The sequence below is a fragment of the Gracilinanus agilis genome, chromosome 2 (genome assembly GCF_016433145.1).
Source record: "Gracilinanus agilis isolate LMUSP501 chromosome 2, AgileGrace, whole genome shotgun sequence".
Taxonomy (NCBI): domain Eukaryota; kingdom Metazoa; phylum Chordata; class Mammalia; order Didelphimorphia; family Didelphidae; genus Gracilinanus; species Gracilinanus agilis.
This window is the reverse complement of record NC_058131.1, coordinates 526,348,978-526,368,364: the sequence shown is the minus strand read 5'-3', so window position 1 is coordinate 526,368,364 and position 19,387 is coordinate 526,348,978. Positions and strand designations below refer to the sequence as shown.

At 38.0% G+C, this 19,387-nt stretch overlaps 1 protein-coding gene across 1 annotated transcript in view; it reads right to left on the bottom strand.

The window, feature by feature from the left end:
- Positions 1 to 1,862: 1,862 nt before the first annotated feature.
- Positions 1,863 to 19,387, bottom strand: part of TTBK2 (tau tubulin kinase 2) — a 269,754-nt gene continuing 252,229 nt past the window's right edge. The window contains exons 14-16 of the mRNA XM_044665098.1: positions 9,172 to 10,451; positions 4,531 to 5,024; positions 1,863 to 3,283 (exon numbers count right to left, since the gene is read on the bottom strand). Of these exons, the coding sequence (XP_044521033.1) occupies positions 4,556 to 5,024; positions 9,172 to 10,451 (1,749 nt within the window). The 3' untranslated portion in view covers positions 1,863 to 3,283; positions 4,531 to 4,555. The remainder of the gene's footprint in view (positions 3,284 to 4,530; positions 5,025 to 9,171; positions 10,452 to 19,387) is intronic.

Sequence of the window (19,387 nt, the reverse complement as noted above, 5' to 3'; positions counted from 1 at the left end):
TTTTTTTAAAAATCTGAAGAGCATAGCTACCTGTGACCACTAAATTTGACTTAGCATTCATAAATAAATAATTTAAAATACCCAAAAAGTCAAATGCACCTTTCTCCACCACCCCACCCACCCACCCACCCACCCCCTGGCTATTAAATTCTGGTTTTTGGATACTGCTTCCCTATCTCTAACCCCAAATGCTAGGTAAGGAATGTTATTTCCCAAACTAGGATCCCCTCCCCCCAATAGAAAAATCTCTAATTCTGTTTCAACTTGTTCACCTCATGTAGAAGTGTTAGTTAAAGTTTTAACTATCTGTGTTTTTACATGCATAAAGCTATGCTTTCTCCTTGTAAAATAAATGCAACCTTGGAAAAACATTAGCACAGAGGTTTCTAGACTCGAAGGAACCTCTCATCAGTGCTCCTCTAATATTTGAGCACCTTCCCAAGCAGCTGTGCAAAAATGTTCCCAAAGTGGCTATTTACTAAGGTTAATCAAGGAGTCTTCTACATAGTCTTTAAAAAATAACACATGTAGTATAATGCATTAGTAAGCAGCAAAGACTTATTTTGAATGAGAAGAGCAAAGAATATAAAGTGTATATTGACTGCAATGGGTTCCAATACTACTATTTTGCTAGTTATTGGGGGCTTGATTATCTTGGCAACATTTATAGAAAAATGGAATTCAGTTCACACCATGCAACTTAAAATTTCGGTGTAAATACATCATTATCAGCAAAGCCAGCTTGCATAGGAATGGGGAATTAGAGAAACAGTACATCTTTGAACAAGTCTAAAATTCAGAGATTCTCATAATTCCAGGTTGTAGCTTTAAGGTTAAATTTGACCTGATCTGATCTGATTTTCCCCTTTACAGTTACCACATATTAAATCTGGTCCCACAGAAATATCTTCATATGACAAAGCATGTGCAGAGATTACATATAGAATTTGAATTGAATTTCTCAACCAGTCTCCAATCGCTGGAAAGCAGAATTCAGGATGAGACCATCTTAAGAAGACACTTAAGATGTCTAAGATGTTCCTGCTGCCTATGTCTTCTGCTCAACTGAAGTGATACAAAGAAATGGAGAAGAAAAGGGTGCTTAGGAAGAGGTGTGAGTGGGTAACTGTTTGAGCACCCAGGAATTGCAGGCTGTCAAGAAGCTTGCCTTTTCAACCTCAATTCAACTGAGGCACTTGAGTTCCCATAATGCAGTTCTGCCTTTTGCCTTACATTTTTATTTTTTGTCTTTGCATTTTAATGTAGTTTTGACTTTGACTAGCAGCCACCCTTAAAACCCTAAACTTAACACATTCCTATTTAGGATAATCAAATGAACTGCTTTTAAATGAGTGATAGCAGGTAAGTTCTGCTTGTCACCCCAAGTCTGTAACGTGTCACTACTAAAGAAAAAAATTTCATTCTTTATGCATCCTAAACTTTAAAAAAACCCTAAGACCACCCTTCCTCTGCAAAAAAAAAAAAAGTCCTGAGCCAGCTCTGCTCAAGAATGCCACTCTTAATTTTAGCTTGAGTGACACTCAACATCTAAAAGCACAAATAATCCGTGCATGGACAACTATGCTTTAAAAAACATTTATATTGGATACTCTATATAGGACATGTACTTTTAAATATACCTAACAATATATGAGGGTAGAGTTATTTTGTGGGTTTTTCTTCCTAAAAGGAAGCAGAGAGAGCAGAAACACATCTTTGGTTAACTTTTCCCTTAACATGCAAGATAAAACATTCTCACATAATGATGGCTGCTTATCTCTGAATCCTGATGTGTAGTATTTGAGGCTTAACAAACTTTGCCAGTGCTTCTTATAAAAAAGCAGGGCAGCACAGTGGAAAGGTCAGGGGTTATGATGGGGAGAACCAAAGGCGGGGCAGGGGGGAAACACATTTAAATGCCACTCTGATTTCAATGTTGATTTGGGGCAAACTCGGCAAAGATTGGCCAGCAGGAAAGTGAGATAACACGTACACTACGGTAGTAGCCACATCCGCAATAACAGCTCTTCAAAACAGTTATAACTAGCACAGTTCCGACTAGAGAGAACAAGAGTTAAAGCAGGCTACTTTTAGCACAGTTTAGCCAATATAACAAAATAATTATAGAGCTCTGATATCAGAAGCCTTATAAAGTACCCACAAGAAAAAAATAACAAAGTATCCAAGAAAAGTGAAGAAAGCAAAATGGAATGATAACAGGTAGGGATTCTCTTATCAATTCATGCTAACCTAGCATGGCTTTCTTTTTGTCACTGGACTTAAACCATGATCATCATCCCAGATTATCCGCTCTAACCATGGTGACCGTACTATGAGATTAATGTGACAAATCTTTGAACCAGTAATACAAGCACTTTCAAGTATTTTTTCCTATTTTTTAAAAAGCTCTCTTGAAATGAAAATTTAAACTACACTCCTAAAACCTGGCTTCACTTGAGAACTGCCAACCCTTAAACCTTACAACAGGGAAGGCAGGAAGAAGCTGTCTCAGGTGTCACATGCCAAGAAAATATTTTCAGAAAATGAAGACGCAAGGCCTAAGTGTATTTGAGGCACGCAATAGAAAGGGGATTTCACCATCTGAGGTCTATAAATTACAAAGAGAGATTGAGAGGGAATGAGTTTATATGCATATGTCTATATATATATATATTTATAAATATTTATATAATATAATTTACCATGAAGACATGCAAGTGTTGTTATAGCAACTATTTTACAATATAATACAGAGAGATCGGCCTTGCTAACATTACAGTTGCTTCAGGAACAACAGCAGGTATTCCCTACCTCTTGCATTTCTCTGCAGTGCTTGAAACCCCAAACAAGTTAAGGTTCCCTACTATGCTACATTACTCATGGGAGACAGTACACATGTGGAGAGTGTTTTTTTTTTTTTTTTCTTTTTAAGTCCAACACAGACCAAGAGAAAAGTTCAGTGCAGCTTCAGGGCTACAATGATGCAGCATCATAACATATTTACTCAGAGAAGAAATATTCCTTCTTCAATCCAAGGGAATGAGGTTTGGCAACAAACACAAGGTTAAAGGAAAAAGCACAGATGTTTGCTGGAAGGCAAATATCAACAGCAAGCAGACCCATTTATCTGACCCTGATAAGGTTTCCACAACACCCAGCGTGCCAGGGGACAGGGAACACAAGACGGCCAATTCCAAGTCTGAGGTCATTTCATTTTGGCTGGTCCCTTCCTTTTAGGGGGAGAAGTATACAATGGGAGGGCTCTTGCTAAGGTCTTCCATAGCTGTAAATTAGGACCATACAGAAATTGGGATGAGAAGCTCAGCATTATTAATCTGAGGCACAGAGGTATGACCTGCTTGGAGCAAAAGTTGGGTTAAAAAACACCAAAGATAACTATTTAAGCCCACTCTTCCAGCTTTATTTCCCCAGATATTCAATTCTAGTTATTAGGTAACTTACAAAATATAAGGCTTGAGGATCACTTCCCTCAACAACATACTTAATTTTCCATTTTCTGGGGGGCGGGGGAGGAAGGTAACCCATAGATGTAGAAATGGAGCAACTTCCCAGCGTGCCTTTTCCATTTACTCTTTCTGGAGACATCTTGGAGGCTGACACTGAAAATAATTGGAGCTCCAAGGAGCTAGGGAAGGAGGATTGGAGTTGAGGTAAGTTTACAAGTAAAGGGGTGCCCCAGCTTGAACTCTCATACCTCCTATAACCCTTCCAAGTTGCTCCTAGTATAATGGTTCAGGCCTCCAAATCGATCTGCGAGTGTCCCCCATCTCTCCTAGTATTCCAGAAATAAAGGCCTTTAGATATCTGCCAACTATACAGAAGTACTGAACTGTACTGCTTTTGCCTCAAAGGACAATATGAGGGAACTAAGAAGTTCTCTGGATTTGAAACAGCTAAGGAAAGTCCCAGAAAATGCTGCTAAAAACTCTTTTAGTACATTTTAAAATGTGTATTTTAAAATATGAGCCTGGTGAGAGAAGGCAGAATGAATTATGTGGTCAAGATAAGCTCAAGAAATCTGGATTTCAAAGAGGTTACTTGGACTTGGAGCAAAAGTTACTCAAAGACCCTGCATATCATATGGACATTCAAGCTTCCAGATAGCATATTTTCTTGAATAAACTAAAATTATCTGAGCAATACTGACTCTCTAAATCTTGGATGAAAATATTAGAGTTTTCAGATTTTGTTTAAGTAACCATTAAGTTAAAAATAGGCCCAAACCCTTAAATTTCATTCAGCCTCCCTTGCAACTCTCTTTTTAAAAAATGGCTAAGAAATTTGATTATTAGGCTTGGGGAATTTTACCCAAATGCCCCTTCCCACGCAAATATACTCTCTGATTTCTGATCTGTTTGCTGCCTGCCTTTGGGTAATTCTTTGTCACACATTCTTTTCATAAATAATTTATCATATGTTACTTTCTTTGCAATTGAAGGTCAACACTGATTTTTTTAAAATATACAATACACGGACACAACATGCATCAGGTTTAGGAGGATTTCACACCTGTCATAGGGACACAGCTTGGCTCCTATCTGCTGAGTTTACTGGCTGACTTACTCTTCCCTGGGGGAGTTTTGGGACTGGCAGAATGGTGGTAGAGGCTGCCAGATCCTTTCATGCCATTCTTGCTGGGTTTAAGACAGCAATGCTCCTGTTGGCAGGACCTCCTTGAAGATGAAGATCCTGAGTGGCTGGGAGGCGATTTACTTCTCCCCAGATGTGGGGATGAACTCCTCTGGTCATGGTGAGGCCGACCAGCCCTGGATGGTGAAGAACTTGAAGTGCGAGGCAAAGAAGAACTTCGTGGGGAGGCGCTGGGACTTCTCCGAGGGACAACTGGGCTCTTGGGTGGTGTTTTTGGACTGTGAGGGGAGGCAGGACTCTTGCACTGAGTAGAGCTCCGAGATTTCTGAGATCCATTTTGAAGAATTTGAGCCAGCCGGGAGAAAAGGTCTGAGTCGGAGTTGCTGCTCCCTAGGACTTTATACCTACGTAACCTTAAAAGAACACAGCAAGAATTATCTTGATATTCACTTCAGTAGGATATAGAAAATTTGCAAACTGCAAATATCCTAAAAGATGCACAAATGACTTCACATGTGCCAAATGTCCATGCCAATAGAAGAACATATTATTTTGGAGTTTATAGGGGGCTCTATTGTGGAGTATTTGTTTTTATTTTTCAACTTGGGAAATTTGGTAAGACCACATGTATGATGATCATATGTTATTGGCTAAACCATTTAATCAAAGGATGTCTACGTATATGGAAATCTTAACAATATGTTGTGAGTCCTTCAAATGAATTGTACTGGGGGCAGCTGGGTAGCTCAGTGGATTGAGTGTCAGGCCTAGGGACGGGAGGTCCTAGGTTCAAATCTGACCTCAGACACTTCCCAGCTGTGTGACCCTGGGCAAGTCACTTGACCCCCATTGCCCACCCTTACCACTTTTCCGCCTAGGAGCCAATACACAGAAGTTAAGGGTTTTAAAAAAAATGAATTGTATTCACTAAGAAGAATAAAGGCTGTAACTGAATTTTGGCTACATTTAATGTAAAAAGTTACCCCCAAAAGGTTACTTATTCCCAGTTTCTTCATCTATAAAATGGCAAAGTTGGACTAAATGCTATTTTTACCTCTTTCCCAACAATATAATTCTATGATTCTGTTGACTTAATGTAAGAATTTCTGATACCAGAGTGTTTGAATATATGTTTGGATAGATAACTTAAATGTTGTAAGAGGCTCAAAAGCATTCATTTTGATTTCTAAAACTTCAAATCTCTAAAGCTGCTATTACAACAACTTTATTACCTGGCACCAGGAAAATGGCCTTCAGGGCTGTGTTAGCATCTATAAGAAGTAAAGAACTTAGAAGTGACGTTTAATAGTCACAGCCCTGTAATGGGTCACTGACAACTTGCTCCCTTTCTGAGCAATCTCTCTTCCCTCTAATTCAATTCCCTCTTACTAGTGTCATGCTATGCTTAGAAGAGTGTTGTTAATCTGCCCCCAGGGCTAAGCACAAATAGCACTATAATTAAAATTAATTCCACCTGTTGCTTTAGGAACATGGCCCAACTGGGAGGTTTCCAATATTTGGCCTCTGTGCTGTAAGCTGGTTTATCCTATGTTATGTTCAGCACAGTGCTACCCACAGGCTCTACTTACAAGATGTTTCTCTGGTTAGCAGTAAGCATATTGACTTTGGGGGCTTTTTGGGGCCTGATAAGCAAACATATTTAGATTTATTTAATTATTATATTTACAAGCGGCCCACGTCACAAATCCAACAAAGTGTTTGGACAACTATTTATTAATTAATTGCCTAATACGTGCATGGCACTATGCTAAGCCCTAGAGATACCAAGATAAACTAGTAAGCAGTCCTTATGGTGTTGCCATTCAATTGTATCCAACTTTTGGTGACCCCATTTGAGGTTTTCTTGGTAGAGATACTAGAGTGGTTTGCCATTTCCTTCTCAGGCTCATTTTACAGATGAGGAACTGAGGCAAAGAGGATTAAATGACCTGCCCAGAGTTCCACAGCTAGTGTCTGAGGCTAATTTTAAGCTCTTTCTGACTCCAGGCCTTGGGGTTCTATCCACTGCCCCACCTAAGCTGAGTCCAAGCTTAGAGAGGGCTGTACATAGGAGGAGGCACCAGAAGCAAGAGAACTCTTAAAAGGCAGAAATGAGGAGAGAATATCTTCCAGGCATTGGGCAGAACTTATCCTCTTCCTCTTTTGTGAATTTTGTTTATACTTTTTTTTAATCCTTGGAATATCCTCCCTACCTTTAATCTAAACCTAATAAAGTTCTATCAATCCTACAAATTCTGTTTCTTTTATCAACTGGGCCCTGATTTCTTCCAGATAGTAATAATCCCTTTATCTCTTGGGAGTCACCTAACAGTTGGGATGAGATTCACAAATAATTTTTGAGGTATCTTGGGACCAAAACCCTTTTTCCCTTTTCCCTTTCCTGGCTGAGACCAACAGCCCCTCCCCACCCCAGCACCTGTCCAAACTGTGAGAAAAAGTCCCAGTAAAAGCTGACAGAACATCAGGATTTCCCTGTCTGGCCTGGACAAATGACCTCCCACATCACTGAATATTAGGCCTGAGAACTTCCTGCCCCAGAAACAGGTTCCCAACCCCCTAAGGGCTATCCAATCAATTGGGCAGGAGTATCCCAACTTTGACCAATAGAGACAACCCAAGTTACCTCATCCCAGACCACCACCCTATAAAAGATTGCCCCCTTCTCCACCCAGGGGGAGACCCCTAGCCATCTATAGGTTGCGGGCTCCCAACTTGCTCTCCCTTCCTCCTTCCCTACCCCCTTCCTTTCCCATAATAAAGCTTTGCTATATTACTCAGTCTGTCTCGTTTGCCTCAGGTGGAACCCCCAGTTGGCCAGGACTGACAATTTTGTATTATGGTAATATATGTATTGTAACCTCCTACTTAAGGTTATAAATTCCACAAGGGCAGGGACCAAATCATATTTAATTTTGACTCTTCCTCAGTGCTTTGCAAATGAAAAGTGTTTAAGATAGATAACTTGAGTTGAAGTGGTGTTAAAAGGAAAAGAGGGAAAATCTGGGTGGTGGACCCTTGAATAAATCCTTATACTATCAAAAGAAAATGTTTAAGTTCTAGAAAATATATATAATCATTAGATTTTAATATCTCATTTAATTTTTTAATTTTAATTAAACAAATTTTACATGGTTCATGTTTATTCCCTCCCCTCATCCTTTCCCTCTCCTGGAGTTGACACTGGGTTATACATACACACACACACACTATATATATATATATATATATACATACATTCCACTTGGTTATACATATATATGAGAATATATATATATATATAATCATCACTGGAACCTATTTCCATATTATTCATTTACAATTCCATATTATTCATTTTTGTAAAAGAACAATCTTTTAAAACCAAAACCCTAAATCAAAAAGCCATATAAACAACAAATGCTTAATGTCTCATGTAAATTATTTTCATTGTACTTATTGGTAGGGTGTGATGAATGGCATTCACCATTCATCTCAAGTTTTAAAAAGATGAGTTCTCTTAGGTGTTGGTATTTTAAACCCAATACTTAGTTATCCTTTCAGCTCATGATACAGGTAGACCTTCTATTTAAAAAAACTTTAAAAATGTGTATAAAATTAAAAATATTAAGGTACAAATTTAATGAAAACTTTAAAATGCAAAAATCTCTTGGAATATAAGAGAGATCCTTTGCTAATGTATACAAAAGTGAGATGCTAATTGTTTCAATTACTCTGTTTTTTATTTGTTTCTGGTTAACAGCTCAGGACCTGCCCCATAATTCTCTCTCTCTCCCTTCCTTATTGGCTTTTCTACCTTGTAAACATTAGTGCTTTATTTCCCAAGGGAAGAAGTCTTTACTATCACCCCATAATTTCCCCCTTTTGTCTTTCTAAAAAATTACAAAACATGACATGTTACACCACAAATGCCAAATATAAAACAACTTTACACATGGACAAAGACTGAGAAGATCTATTATAGGATTTTTTGTTTATGAGAAATCATCTGGTCAGGAAAGCACTGAGGGCCATCTGCCAAGCTACAGAAATAGTCTTTTAATAAGAAGAGATATTATAATGATATTTGTTAAATGATATTTATGGATGCATTTAGGCTTTAAAACTTAGCCCTGTTTCTCTGGAAAAGGCATGAATATGAATTTCAATGGTCTGGAGATGATAGCAGAAAATTAAAAACAATAATCCAGTGTAACTCAAATAGTGTTCTAAGAGTGACAAAGTGATTTTTTTCAACACCCTTGTGAGGTAGATAGTGCACATATTCTTATCCTCATTTTACAGTAAAAAATGAGATTTCAAAGAGCCCTTGACTCTCACAGTATGAAAAAGCTAGAAAACATTAGAGTCAAAACTGAAACTCGGGTCTTCTAAAACCAGTCTTCCTTCCATTATACCGGGGTAACAAAACTTTATTAAAAAAAATTTAAAAAAATATATGGAAGGCATAGTTTGTTGACCCCTGCACTGTGTCATGCCATCTATGATTTAAGAAGGCTTACTTAAAACCCCGTAACACATTCTCTATCCTTCTGGTCTTACCTGGCTTCAACTCCAGGCCTAGTTGGAGGCTTTCCTGGTGGTGGCCGTGGAAAGAACTGAGCTGAGGCTGAGTTACTGACTTGTTCTGTGTTAGCCCAGGTAACTGGCCGTGGAATTTTGCTCTTTCTAGCCTGGGAGCTGAGAGGGGCCAGAAAGCTGTCCTCGGCCGACCTGCTCAAATGAGGGTCTATTGCCAGTCTCGAAAAGGGAGTGAAGACTTCGTCCTCAGGAAAGGGAACAGGAACAGCAGCTAACTTCTCCTCCAAAGATTTGTCAGAGGCACTTGAGAGGTCTCCAAGAAAAGACTTGAGTTGTCTTTTCTCCACCAGCAGCTTGACTAGATCTGGCTGATAAGCCTTCTTTTGAAGGAGTTTTTCTTTTGCTGAAACTGGAGAAGAGGACTCAAAAGTTGAGTCTATCTCTTGTGCTAGAACAGGGATGCGACTGTGTCTAGTTATAAAGGATGATCTAATGATATCCTTCCTGGATGGAGAATGTTCTTTCTCTGAAAGGCAATGGAACAACTCTCCATTTCGAGGGGAACTTTTCTCTTTCTTACCCTCTTGATGTAAAAAAACAGAGAGATCCCCTTGGTGACTGGGCACGCCTTCCCCCTTACTGACATCTTCCTCTTTCTGTAATATGCTTTTTTGTACCACCACCTGACTTATCTGTCCCTCACCATGTGGGTGGATGACTTGTGCTGGAGAAATTTCTGAAGTTGCACCTGCCAGAAGCTTCATTATCTCATGATTTGTGTCCTGATTTGGCACCAAGCAGAAAGTCCGTGTCTTGAATTCTTCAAGAGGTTCTTTAGTAGGTGAATGCTCCCTTTCTAAATCTCCTGGAAAATCAGAAATCTCAATGAAACACTGCCCCTTGCCTAATTTCTCCTCCTCATTGTCTGAACCCAACACAGTGCTCTTTTCTTCAGCTCCCACAGGGGGAGTCTCGAATTCTTTTGTGGCCACTTTGACACTGCTACGGTCAGGTGGCTCATTTTGAACCAAGTCCTGGGATTTGACACATTCCCTAGTGAGGCCTTCCCTTGGAGCAGTATCCTGACCTAGATGATCCAAGGGAAGCACCCAGTCTGTTCTGCTGGCACCACTAGGAAGTTCACCCTCTGTCCCTGCCACTCCAGACACATTTTCCCTTGGAGAATAAAGTTCAACAGTGTGTTCCAGAGGCTGAGGATCCTTCTTCTCCAAGGGTTGGCCATAATGAAAGCTTCCTGAAGTGGACTGTGTGGATGCCACAGAGGGTCTGGGAATTGTGACCTAAAGTAGGAAAAGAAAGGGAAAAGTGTCAGTGACTAGAATATCTGATTTGGGTGGAGAGCAGTATCTCCAAACTGTTCTCAACAAGCAATCATTTTTAGACCAGTCATGCTGGACATATAAGAAGTATAGAGATAAATGGCAGCTAGGTGGCCAGAGTGAACAGTTCTGGGTCTGGAGGCAAGAAGACTCATCTTTCTGAGTTCAAATCTGGCCTCACATACTTACTAAAGTTGTCTGACCCTGGGCAAGTCATTTAACCCTGTTTGTCTCAGTTTCCTCATATAGAAAATGAACTGAAGAAGGAAATGGCAAACCATTCCAGCATCTTTGCCAAGAAAACCCCAAATGGGGTCATGAAGAACCAGATATGACTAAAACAACCGAAAAACAACAACATAGAAATACAAGTTAAAAAAAAAAAAGCATAGCCACTGAGAATGAGGAACTAGCATACATCTTTAGGAATTATAAAGAAAATTTCAAGATAAGAATATGTCAATATTCCATGTCTTTAAAAACCAGAGATACCAACAGAGAAAATATTCCTTCATTTTGTCACCTTATAGGCTATCACTTATCTAAGCTTTATAGACCAATGTCTCTGGTAAATGTAAGACAAAGTGACACCTTTCAAATTGTCACAGGAAATAAAAGTTCATTCTTCAAGAATAACATGCCTAAGGTTTCCCGAGTTTCTACATAGTTTATTACAACTGACAATGTCGAACTTGGAAAGGAAGATGATGCCAACAGACTAATGAAAAATAAGACCCATTCAGATAAGGGTGTCACCAGCCAAACAAGATCAAAGACTAATCTTCTTAATGGAGAGTGTCTGCCCTGTACTGCCTTTTCACCTCAACTTCCCTGATGCCCATATCAAATAGTATGCATGTTCTGAGCAGGAGTGCAGTCCAGAGTAGTCTCCGGGAATTCTGGCTCAGGGCAGGTCTCGAAGGTATGGTCTATTTGCTGTTACTCTCGGTCCAAAATATCTCCATATGTTGGTAGTCCAGATGCTTTCTGGTTTTTGCCATTTTTTAAAAATGGAATTCCTTTTTTAAAAACAGCTCCACTTGGGGAATAGGATGTGAATTTTTGTGACTTTACCTCATAGTGCTATGAATGCTTTGCTGAATTCATTATCTCAATTTTCTGTTGCCTCTCATTTTTTCTAGGTCTATAAACACATGCCTTCTGCAAACAGTGATACTTGGCAAACCTTTTTCTTCAGCTGCTTTCTCAAAACCCCCATCTCACGGTAATTGCTATCATGACTATTAATACTATATCAAAGAGAAATGGTGAAGGTGGACAACTTTTGTTTCATACCAGTTTGTAGTGGAAATGATTTATTTATTTCTCCACTAGAAGTAATACTGGCTTTTTGATTTCAAGAAAGTGTTTATTACCCCATTAGGGAAAAGTCCTTCTACTTCACTTATGATAAAGTTATTAAGAATTCCTGTTGATCCTTTAAAGCAGTGGTTCCCAAACTTTTTTGGCCTATCGTACTCTTTCCAGAAAAAAATATTACTTAGCCCCCTGGAAATTAATTTTTTAAAAATTTTAATAGCAATTAAAAACACACCTGTGGCCATCACCGCCCCCCTGGATCGCTGCAGCACCCACCAGGGGGCAGTGGGCGCCCACTCCTACCTCCTCCACAAAGCTTTTTTCATTCCTTTTTTTTTTTTTTTTTTTAAATCCTTACCTTCTGTCTTAGAATCAAGACTATGTATTGGTTCTAATGCAGAAGAGTGGCAAGGGCTAGGCAATGGGGATTAAGTGGTTTGCCCAGGGTCACACAGCTAGGAAGTATCTAAGGCCAGATTTGGACCTCTAGGCCTGGTTCTCTATCCATTGAGCCATCCAGCTGCCCAGATGATGCCTTTTATCAGTAATGATCTCCCCTCAGAGCCCTTTTATTGTTTTAAAAATGTACTTATATTCTGTTCTAAGCATAGTATAAAGAATTTCTCGTATATAATGCACTAATATAACATACACATATACATGTATATATTTACATGAAGAATTAATATGAATTATGCCTGTGTTTTATGACCTTTATGTAATATAATTACTTTTGTGATATTTTTGTTGATATAATGGTATACTAATGATTTTCCATCCTTGAATTCTTGGCATTCCTAATAAATCCTTATGAGTTATAATCCTTTAAAAATGTAATGTCATATTCTATTTATTACTACAGAAATTAAATTAGCACTTTACACAGTTATTAACACGATTGTTTTCTGTTTTGTTTTGTTTTTTCCCTAGAGATTATACATGAGAGCAGTGAGCCACTTGGCTTGACACTCCCTGGAACCATGCTGTCATCTTCATTTTCTGCCTTGCCAATGCCTGCATACCTCCCTGCTCCCTTTTCCACCTTTTGCTCTGAGAATAGTAATGAAATCAGTACTACCAATGTCTAAAAAGGGCCTACCAATTGTTCTACACGTCAACTTTGTGATTTCCCAGGTCCTAACATCTTTCCCTTGGCTCCCATTAGCCTATAGGGGTTGTTCTTCCAGAAGAATGAGAGCAGAAACTGTTCCAATTTTGTGTTTGTATTTGTATCCCCAGGACTTAGCACAGTGTTTCAAATTCGATGAGAGCTTAATAAATGCTTTTCAATCATTCAGTGGGTTTTTTCCTTCAGATTTTAAATTCAAGACCAGTTTTGCCTTTCAAGAATAACCAGGTATGATATACTTAAATTTTTCATATATAAAGTATATAAGATAGGGATTACTTGTTCTTTCAAAATTAGAAAAAAAATTGATCTACATATCCTTCTGGCTTGTTCATATGTGTGTGTGAATTTTGTGTTCGCATGTGTGTGTGTGTGTGTGTGTGTGTGTGTGAATTTTACAAGGCAAATCATTAATGGCCTACTTTATTTCTTCTTCTAATAGTCTACTTAAGTTACTTATTTCTTGTGTTAGTTTTGGAACTTTTTTTGGGGTAAATACTCTTCCATTTCACTTAAGCACTTGAATTTATTTAGCTGAGCATGATATTTTCCTGACATTTTCTTAACCTGGTCATCATCTCCACAATCTTCTTATTTTGATAACTTGTGTTTTTTGTTTTCTGGATCCTTAGCAATGATGTACTTTACAATTTTCTCACTGTTTTGAAGTATTCCCTACTTCTTGGATGGCTATAAAGTAATTAGACTGGGACTAAGAGCTAAGTTTACATTAATTGCTTAATGGATGCATAAGTCCCAAATATGGGGTCACAGGGAGTTCACCCATTGATACCTTAAGATTTATACTTAAATATAGTTAACAGCATAAAAAAAAAAGATTCATGACCTCAAGTTAAAAAGTCCTGATTTAAAACCTGTACTTCCCAGCAACTGGACCAAAGATCTACGGATTTTTTAAATAAAAGAAAAAAGGAATACTACATATCTCCATTATGGAGATTTTTATGGTATAGGAGAAAGAACACAGACTCTTTTGAAGTCAGAGGACGTGGGTTCCAATTCCAATTCTGATGCTTATTTGTGTGATTGTGATCAAGTCATTTTATGTCCCACTCCCCTGTTCCACAGTTTCTTCATTATAAAATGAGAGGCATTTAACTAGATGACCTTTGAGGTACTTTCCAACTTTAGATCTATGGATTTAGGAGTAAATTCCTACCTATCAAACAGATCTGATTATATAAAAGAAAACATATTTTGCGCAACAAATTTTAAAAGAAAAACAGATTGGTAAAAAAAAGTGTAGTAACAAATGTTATAAAAATATGACATCGATACATAAAGAAATGATAGAAAAATTTCCTATCTAATACTTATTTTCTCAAATGAATAACCAATGAAATGGAATTGAAAATTTTTGAAGAATGAAACACAGGTTGCTATCACTTGAAAAAATGCTATTAATCAGAGAGATCTGAAAAAAAAGCAAGTTTAAGCAAAACTTTATAATTATTCAATTTCTAAAACTAGTTTAAAATGAAAACATTTAGGGAACAGCTAGGTGGATCAGTGGATTGAGGGCCAGAACTAGAGATGGTAGATCCTGGGTAAAAATCGGGCCTCCTCACTGTGTGACCCTGGGCAAATTGCTTAACCCCCATTGCCTAACACTTACTACTCTTCTGCCTTGGAACAAATACACAGTATTAATTCTAAGACAAAAAGTAAGGGTTTAGAAAAAAAATTACATTGAATATTGGTTGAGCTGTGGGGAAGTAAGTATTCTAATGAATCACAGATGGAGCTGTGAGACTTAATTAAAAAAACCCACCAACAACAATTTGGAAAGATCCACGTATACCAAAATATACCACTTTTTGTGGTAGCAAAAAAACCAAAGATGAAGTGGATATATATATATTGTTTGAGGAAGAATAGAACAAATTATACAAATGGAATTGGGCAATAATATAATTATCACTCAAAGAAAAAAGATGAGTACGAAAAATCTAGAGACATAAAGGAAGGCTTGTATAAATTGATATAATCACTCCATCGATTTTATTTATTAGATGCCTACACTATGTGCTATGTTCTATGTTAGGTAGTGTGAGTATAGAGGGAAAAAAACGAAACAATTCTTGCCTTAAAGGAGCTTATATTTTATTAGGTGAAACAATGTGATCATAAGTAAGTATATACAAGGGGTGTGTGTGTGTGTGTGTGTGTGTGTGTGTGTATGTGTGTGTGTGTGTGTGTGTGTGTGTGGAGAGAGAGAGAGAGAGACAGAAAGAGAGAGAGAGAGAGAAAGAATGATGAAAGGGGTGATGTTTTTAGAGCTGAGTTTTTAAGAAAATCGGGGATTCTAAGAGAAGGAGGTAAGCATATAGTCCATTCCAGGACTAGAGGACAGCTTATGCAAAGACATAGAGCCTGGAAGAGTACTGGAGAGGAAAAGCAAGCAGGTGAGTATAGCTAGACCACAGAGTACATAAAGGAGAGAAAAGATAGGCTGGAGCAAGACTGGGAAGGGCTTTAAAGGACAAACAGGAGAGTATGCATTTGATTAGAGGTAGTCAAAAACCCATGGGATTTAATTGAGTAGGGGAGTGACAGGGCTTAAGAACTGAGCTTTTAAGAAAATCACTTTAGCAGCTGTGTAGAGAAGATGAACTGGAAAGAAGAGAAACTGGAGGCAGAATGATAAATGAAGCTATTGCAATAGTCTAGGCAAGAGGTCATGTTAGTCTTGGAGTATAAGGGGATAGTTGTGAGAGATGCCATGGAGGCAAAACAGACATGTGAGGAAGAATAAGGAGTTAAGGATGACTCTGAAGTTGCTAACCTAAGTGTTAGTACACAGACCAGAAGCTGGGCATAGAAAGCAAAAAGTCCTTTTTGGTAATTTTTTTTTGGCAAAATATAAATTGTTTTGATCTTATGCTTTTATTTAGGATTTTAATGTTCACTTTGTCTATTTGTTTGTATTTGAGATTATAGTACCCAGTGTCCTTATTTCATTTTATTTCCCCAGGATAATATCAAGTGGTATGGCTTTCATGGAAGCTGTTGAGAGAAAAGATAAGAGTGCTGTTGAAACACACTGTCACTACTCCCCAAAGAAGACTTTCTCCAGTGTAGACATAGTGGGGAAGAATCCAGGCATCTGCTATAAATACCTGGTGTCTGAAGAGACCTTGAGGTGATACCAGATCATGGAAAGGCATCCTATTTAATTTATTTATTTATTTACTCTATTTTAGAACTCACCAATTTCCAACTCTTCTCTCCCCATTATCCCTTCCAAACAATTTCCTCAGTCCCAGAAATATGTTCTGTCTTCATCTTTATCTACCGTTGTTTGTTACACATGATCAAAATCTTCCTAGCTTTCTGTACTCTGTACTACAAAGAACTTATCACAAATATATATTCACAGAATAAAATGTAAACAACCAAAATAACAGTTAAATAGAATGACTGCTAAATGGGCAGAAACTGATGTATTTTGTTCCATTCTGGGCCTTATTTATTAGGACTACTATTGATAGTTTGGAATGCATCCAGGGAAAAGCAACTAATATACGTTAGAGCCACAATTCATATTCCCTATGTGGTTTTGTTGAAGGATGCCGAAATATTTAAAGTATTAAAACAAAAACCTTGGGGAGAATGGGAAGACAGAAAAGTTGTCTTCCAGTATCTGAAGGGCTATACTGAAGATAAATTAAATTTGTTCTACTTGTGTAAAAGTTGCAAAGAGGCCATTTTAGGCTTAATATAAAGAAAACCTTTGTAACCTTGTTCAAATGTGGACTGGATTGCCTTTGGAAGTAGTAAAGGGCTCTTCCTCACTAGTGGTCTTCAAGCAAAGGCCATTTGTGGCATGTGTTATAGAGGGGATTCTAGTTTAGGTACAAGATGAATTAGATGGCTTCTGAGGTCCTCTTGCAATTCTGAGCTTCTGTAGTTCTAAAATAAGTAAGCAAATAAATACATATTTTAAAAAGAGGTGGACTGGTTAAATATATTTGGAAATGGATGATGATAACGAAGTAGATTTCAGTTTATGATGAGGAAAAACTTATTAATAATTAGAATTGTCTTTATCACACAGGGATTTCAAAGAGAGAATGCATCCCAACTTGTCAGAGATGTTAGAGATGGGATTCATGCTTTTGGTAGGAGACTGGGCAACCAATGGAGTCCCTTACAACTCTAGATTTCTGATTTCTATTGATTATTTGTTTTAAGCTACAGGTTATCTTCCATATTGCAATTTTCTTCATCGTGGTTTCAATATATCAAGCTTGGTTCAGGATAAGAAATTAAATGGGAATTTTGGGGAGTTTTGCAGAAGCAACAGATAATATGCAAAGGCCAGCAGATAAAAGGTTTTTTTAAACCCTTACCTTTCATCTAAGAATTAATACTGTGTATTGGTTCTAAGGCAGAAGAGCAGTAAGGGGTAGGCAATGGGGGTTAAGTGACTTGCCCAGGGTCACACAGCTAGCACGTGTCTGAAGCCACATTTGAATCCAGGACCTCCTGTCTCTAGGCCTGGCTCTCAATTCACTGAACCACCTAGCTATCCCCTATAAATAGAATTATCTTTTAATAGCATAAACACACATAGTTAACACTCCATAAAAAAAAAGAAAAAATTCAAGACTTTTTCCCTGGTATGAAGGGAGGGCCAAAAAACTTTATGCAGATTTCTGAATCGTGGGGGCACAATGCCCCTAACCCCATAGATATGGAAGGGGTCCCTGTATTCCTTGTTTAGGTGTTAAGATGAGATGATCAATCTCATGAGTTTTTCTTCTCTCTCTAGAATAGAGATGTGGCCACGTTCACTTTGGTCAAATGGTAACGAAGGCAACTCTTTGAGACAGGGTAGCTCCCCTCCTCATTAGCCCTTCCCTCCAAAAACAGTTAGATATTATAAACAAACTTCATCATGAAAACTGGGATATTATTATGCATATAATACAACTTCAATGAAATAAAATGTCCCCTTTGTAACATTGTTTTCATACAACCTGATGTCAGGGCATACCTCTAATTTTCTGTTTTCCAAATTCCTTTTTATTCCCCTCTTTCTTTTCCCCCATTTTCTTTAATTCGGCTTTTTAGAAAAGAGTAAAAGAGGAACATTTTTTAGTTGTTTTAGATGACATTATTAGTATTCCTCATAGAATTAAAACTTTTGAGGTACCTATTTTGAGTTTCTTTTTCTAAATAGTTTCTGTTTTTGCCTTGGAGATCTTGCCTTTTGTCCCCTTTTTTCCTATTGTGCCTCATTCTTAAAAATACTAATTCTTGCAGTGAAAGAGAGAATAATGCCCCATGATAGGAATTTTCCCATGACCCTTACTGTGCAGTTCATTATTGATTTTTGGTTTCTCCTTGGTCATTCTACCACCCCACCCCCCTGCCCAATTTGTCTTGAAATTTCCTCTTTGAGTCCATATCTTCCTACTCTTCTGGGTTTGTTGTTGGTCCCCAGAGATCTGAGTCAACATCTTTGGAGGCAGAATAAGTGATATTTCTAAGTACCAGAACCCTCTAGAGGAAACCCATTGTAAAGTCTCCATAACCCTTTATAGAATATTTTTTCCCAGGAGCATTCAGAAGTAGTATCCTTTCCCACCACTGAAACAAGATTCTTCCCTTTCCTTCCTCCCTTTTCAATCCCTCCTTCTACTTCTTCGCTCATTCTACTGTAGACTCTCTTTTTTCCTGCTGCTAGGCAATCCTTCTAGCCCTCCATTATCAACTCACTATCCCACTCTCTACAATGGTTTTTCCATCCCTTTCCATCCCTCCTCAAACCACCTATGGCTTTCCCTTCCTCTCTCAGCTGAGAACCTTGCCTCTTATTTTACAGAAAAAATTGAGCGCTTACATTGTAAACTGTCTTTTTATTAATTTTATCCTCAGCTGTTAGCACAGTGCCTAGCATATTGTAGGTACTTAATAAAGTTACTGAATTGTATTGGGAAAAAAAACTGATACCTTTTGCCATGAGCTCTGTTTTCTCCTCTTCCTCATCTCATCTCATCCATATATCCCTTTGCTACTATCTTCTCCTTAACTTGTCGCAGTGAAGAAAGTGGTCTAACTTATTACCAAGGCTAAATCTTCATGCAAAAGCATCCCGTCTCCTTCAATATACCACTTCCTTCTGTCATTCCTATTCTATCACTTTTGTTTTTAATTAATTAAATTTATTTATTTAGAATATTTTTCCATAGTTACATGATTCAAGATTTTTCCCATCCCTCCTCCTCCCCACTCCTGGAGCTAACAAGCAGTTCCACTGGGTTATACATATATATCATTGTTCAAAACCTATTTCCATGTTATTCATATTTGCAGTAGAGTGATTCTTTAACATCAAAACCCTAATTACATCCCCACAGAACCACGTGACTGATCATATGTTTTTCTTCTGCATTTCTGCTCCCACAGTTCTTTCTCTGGA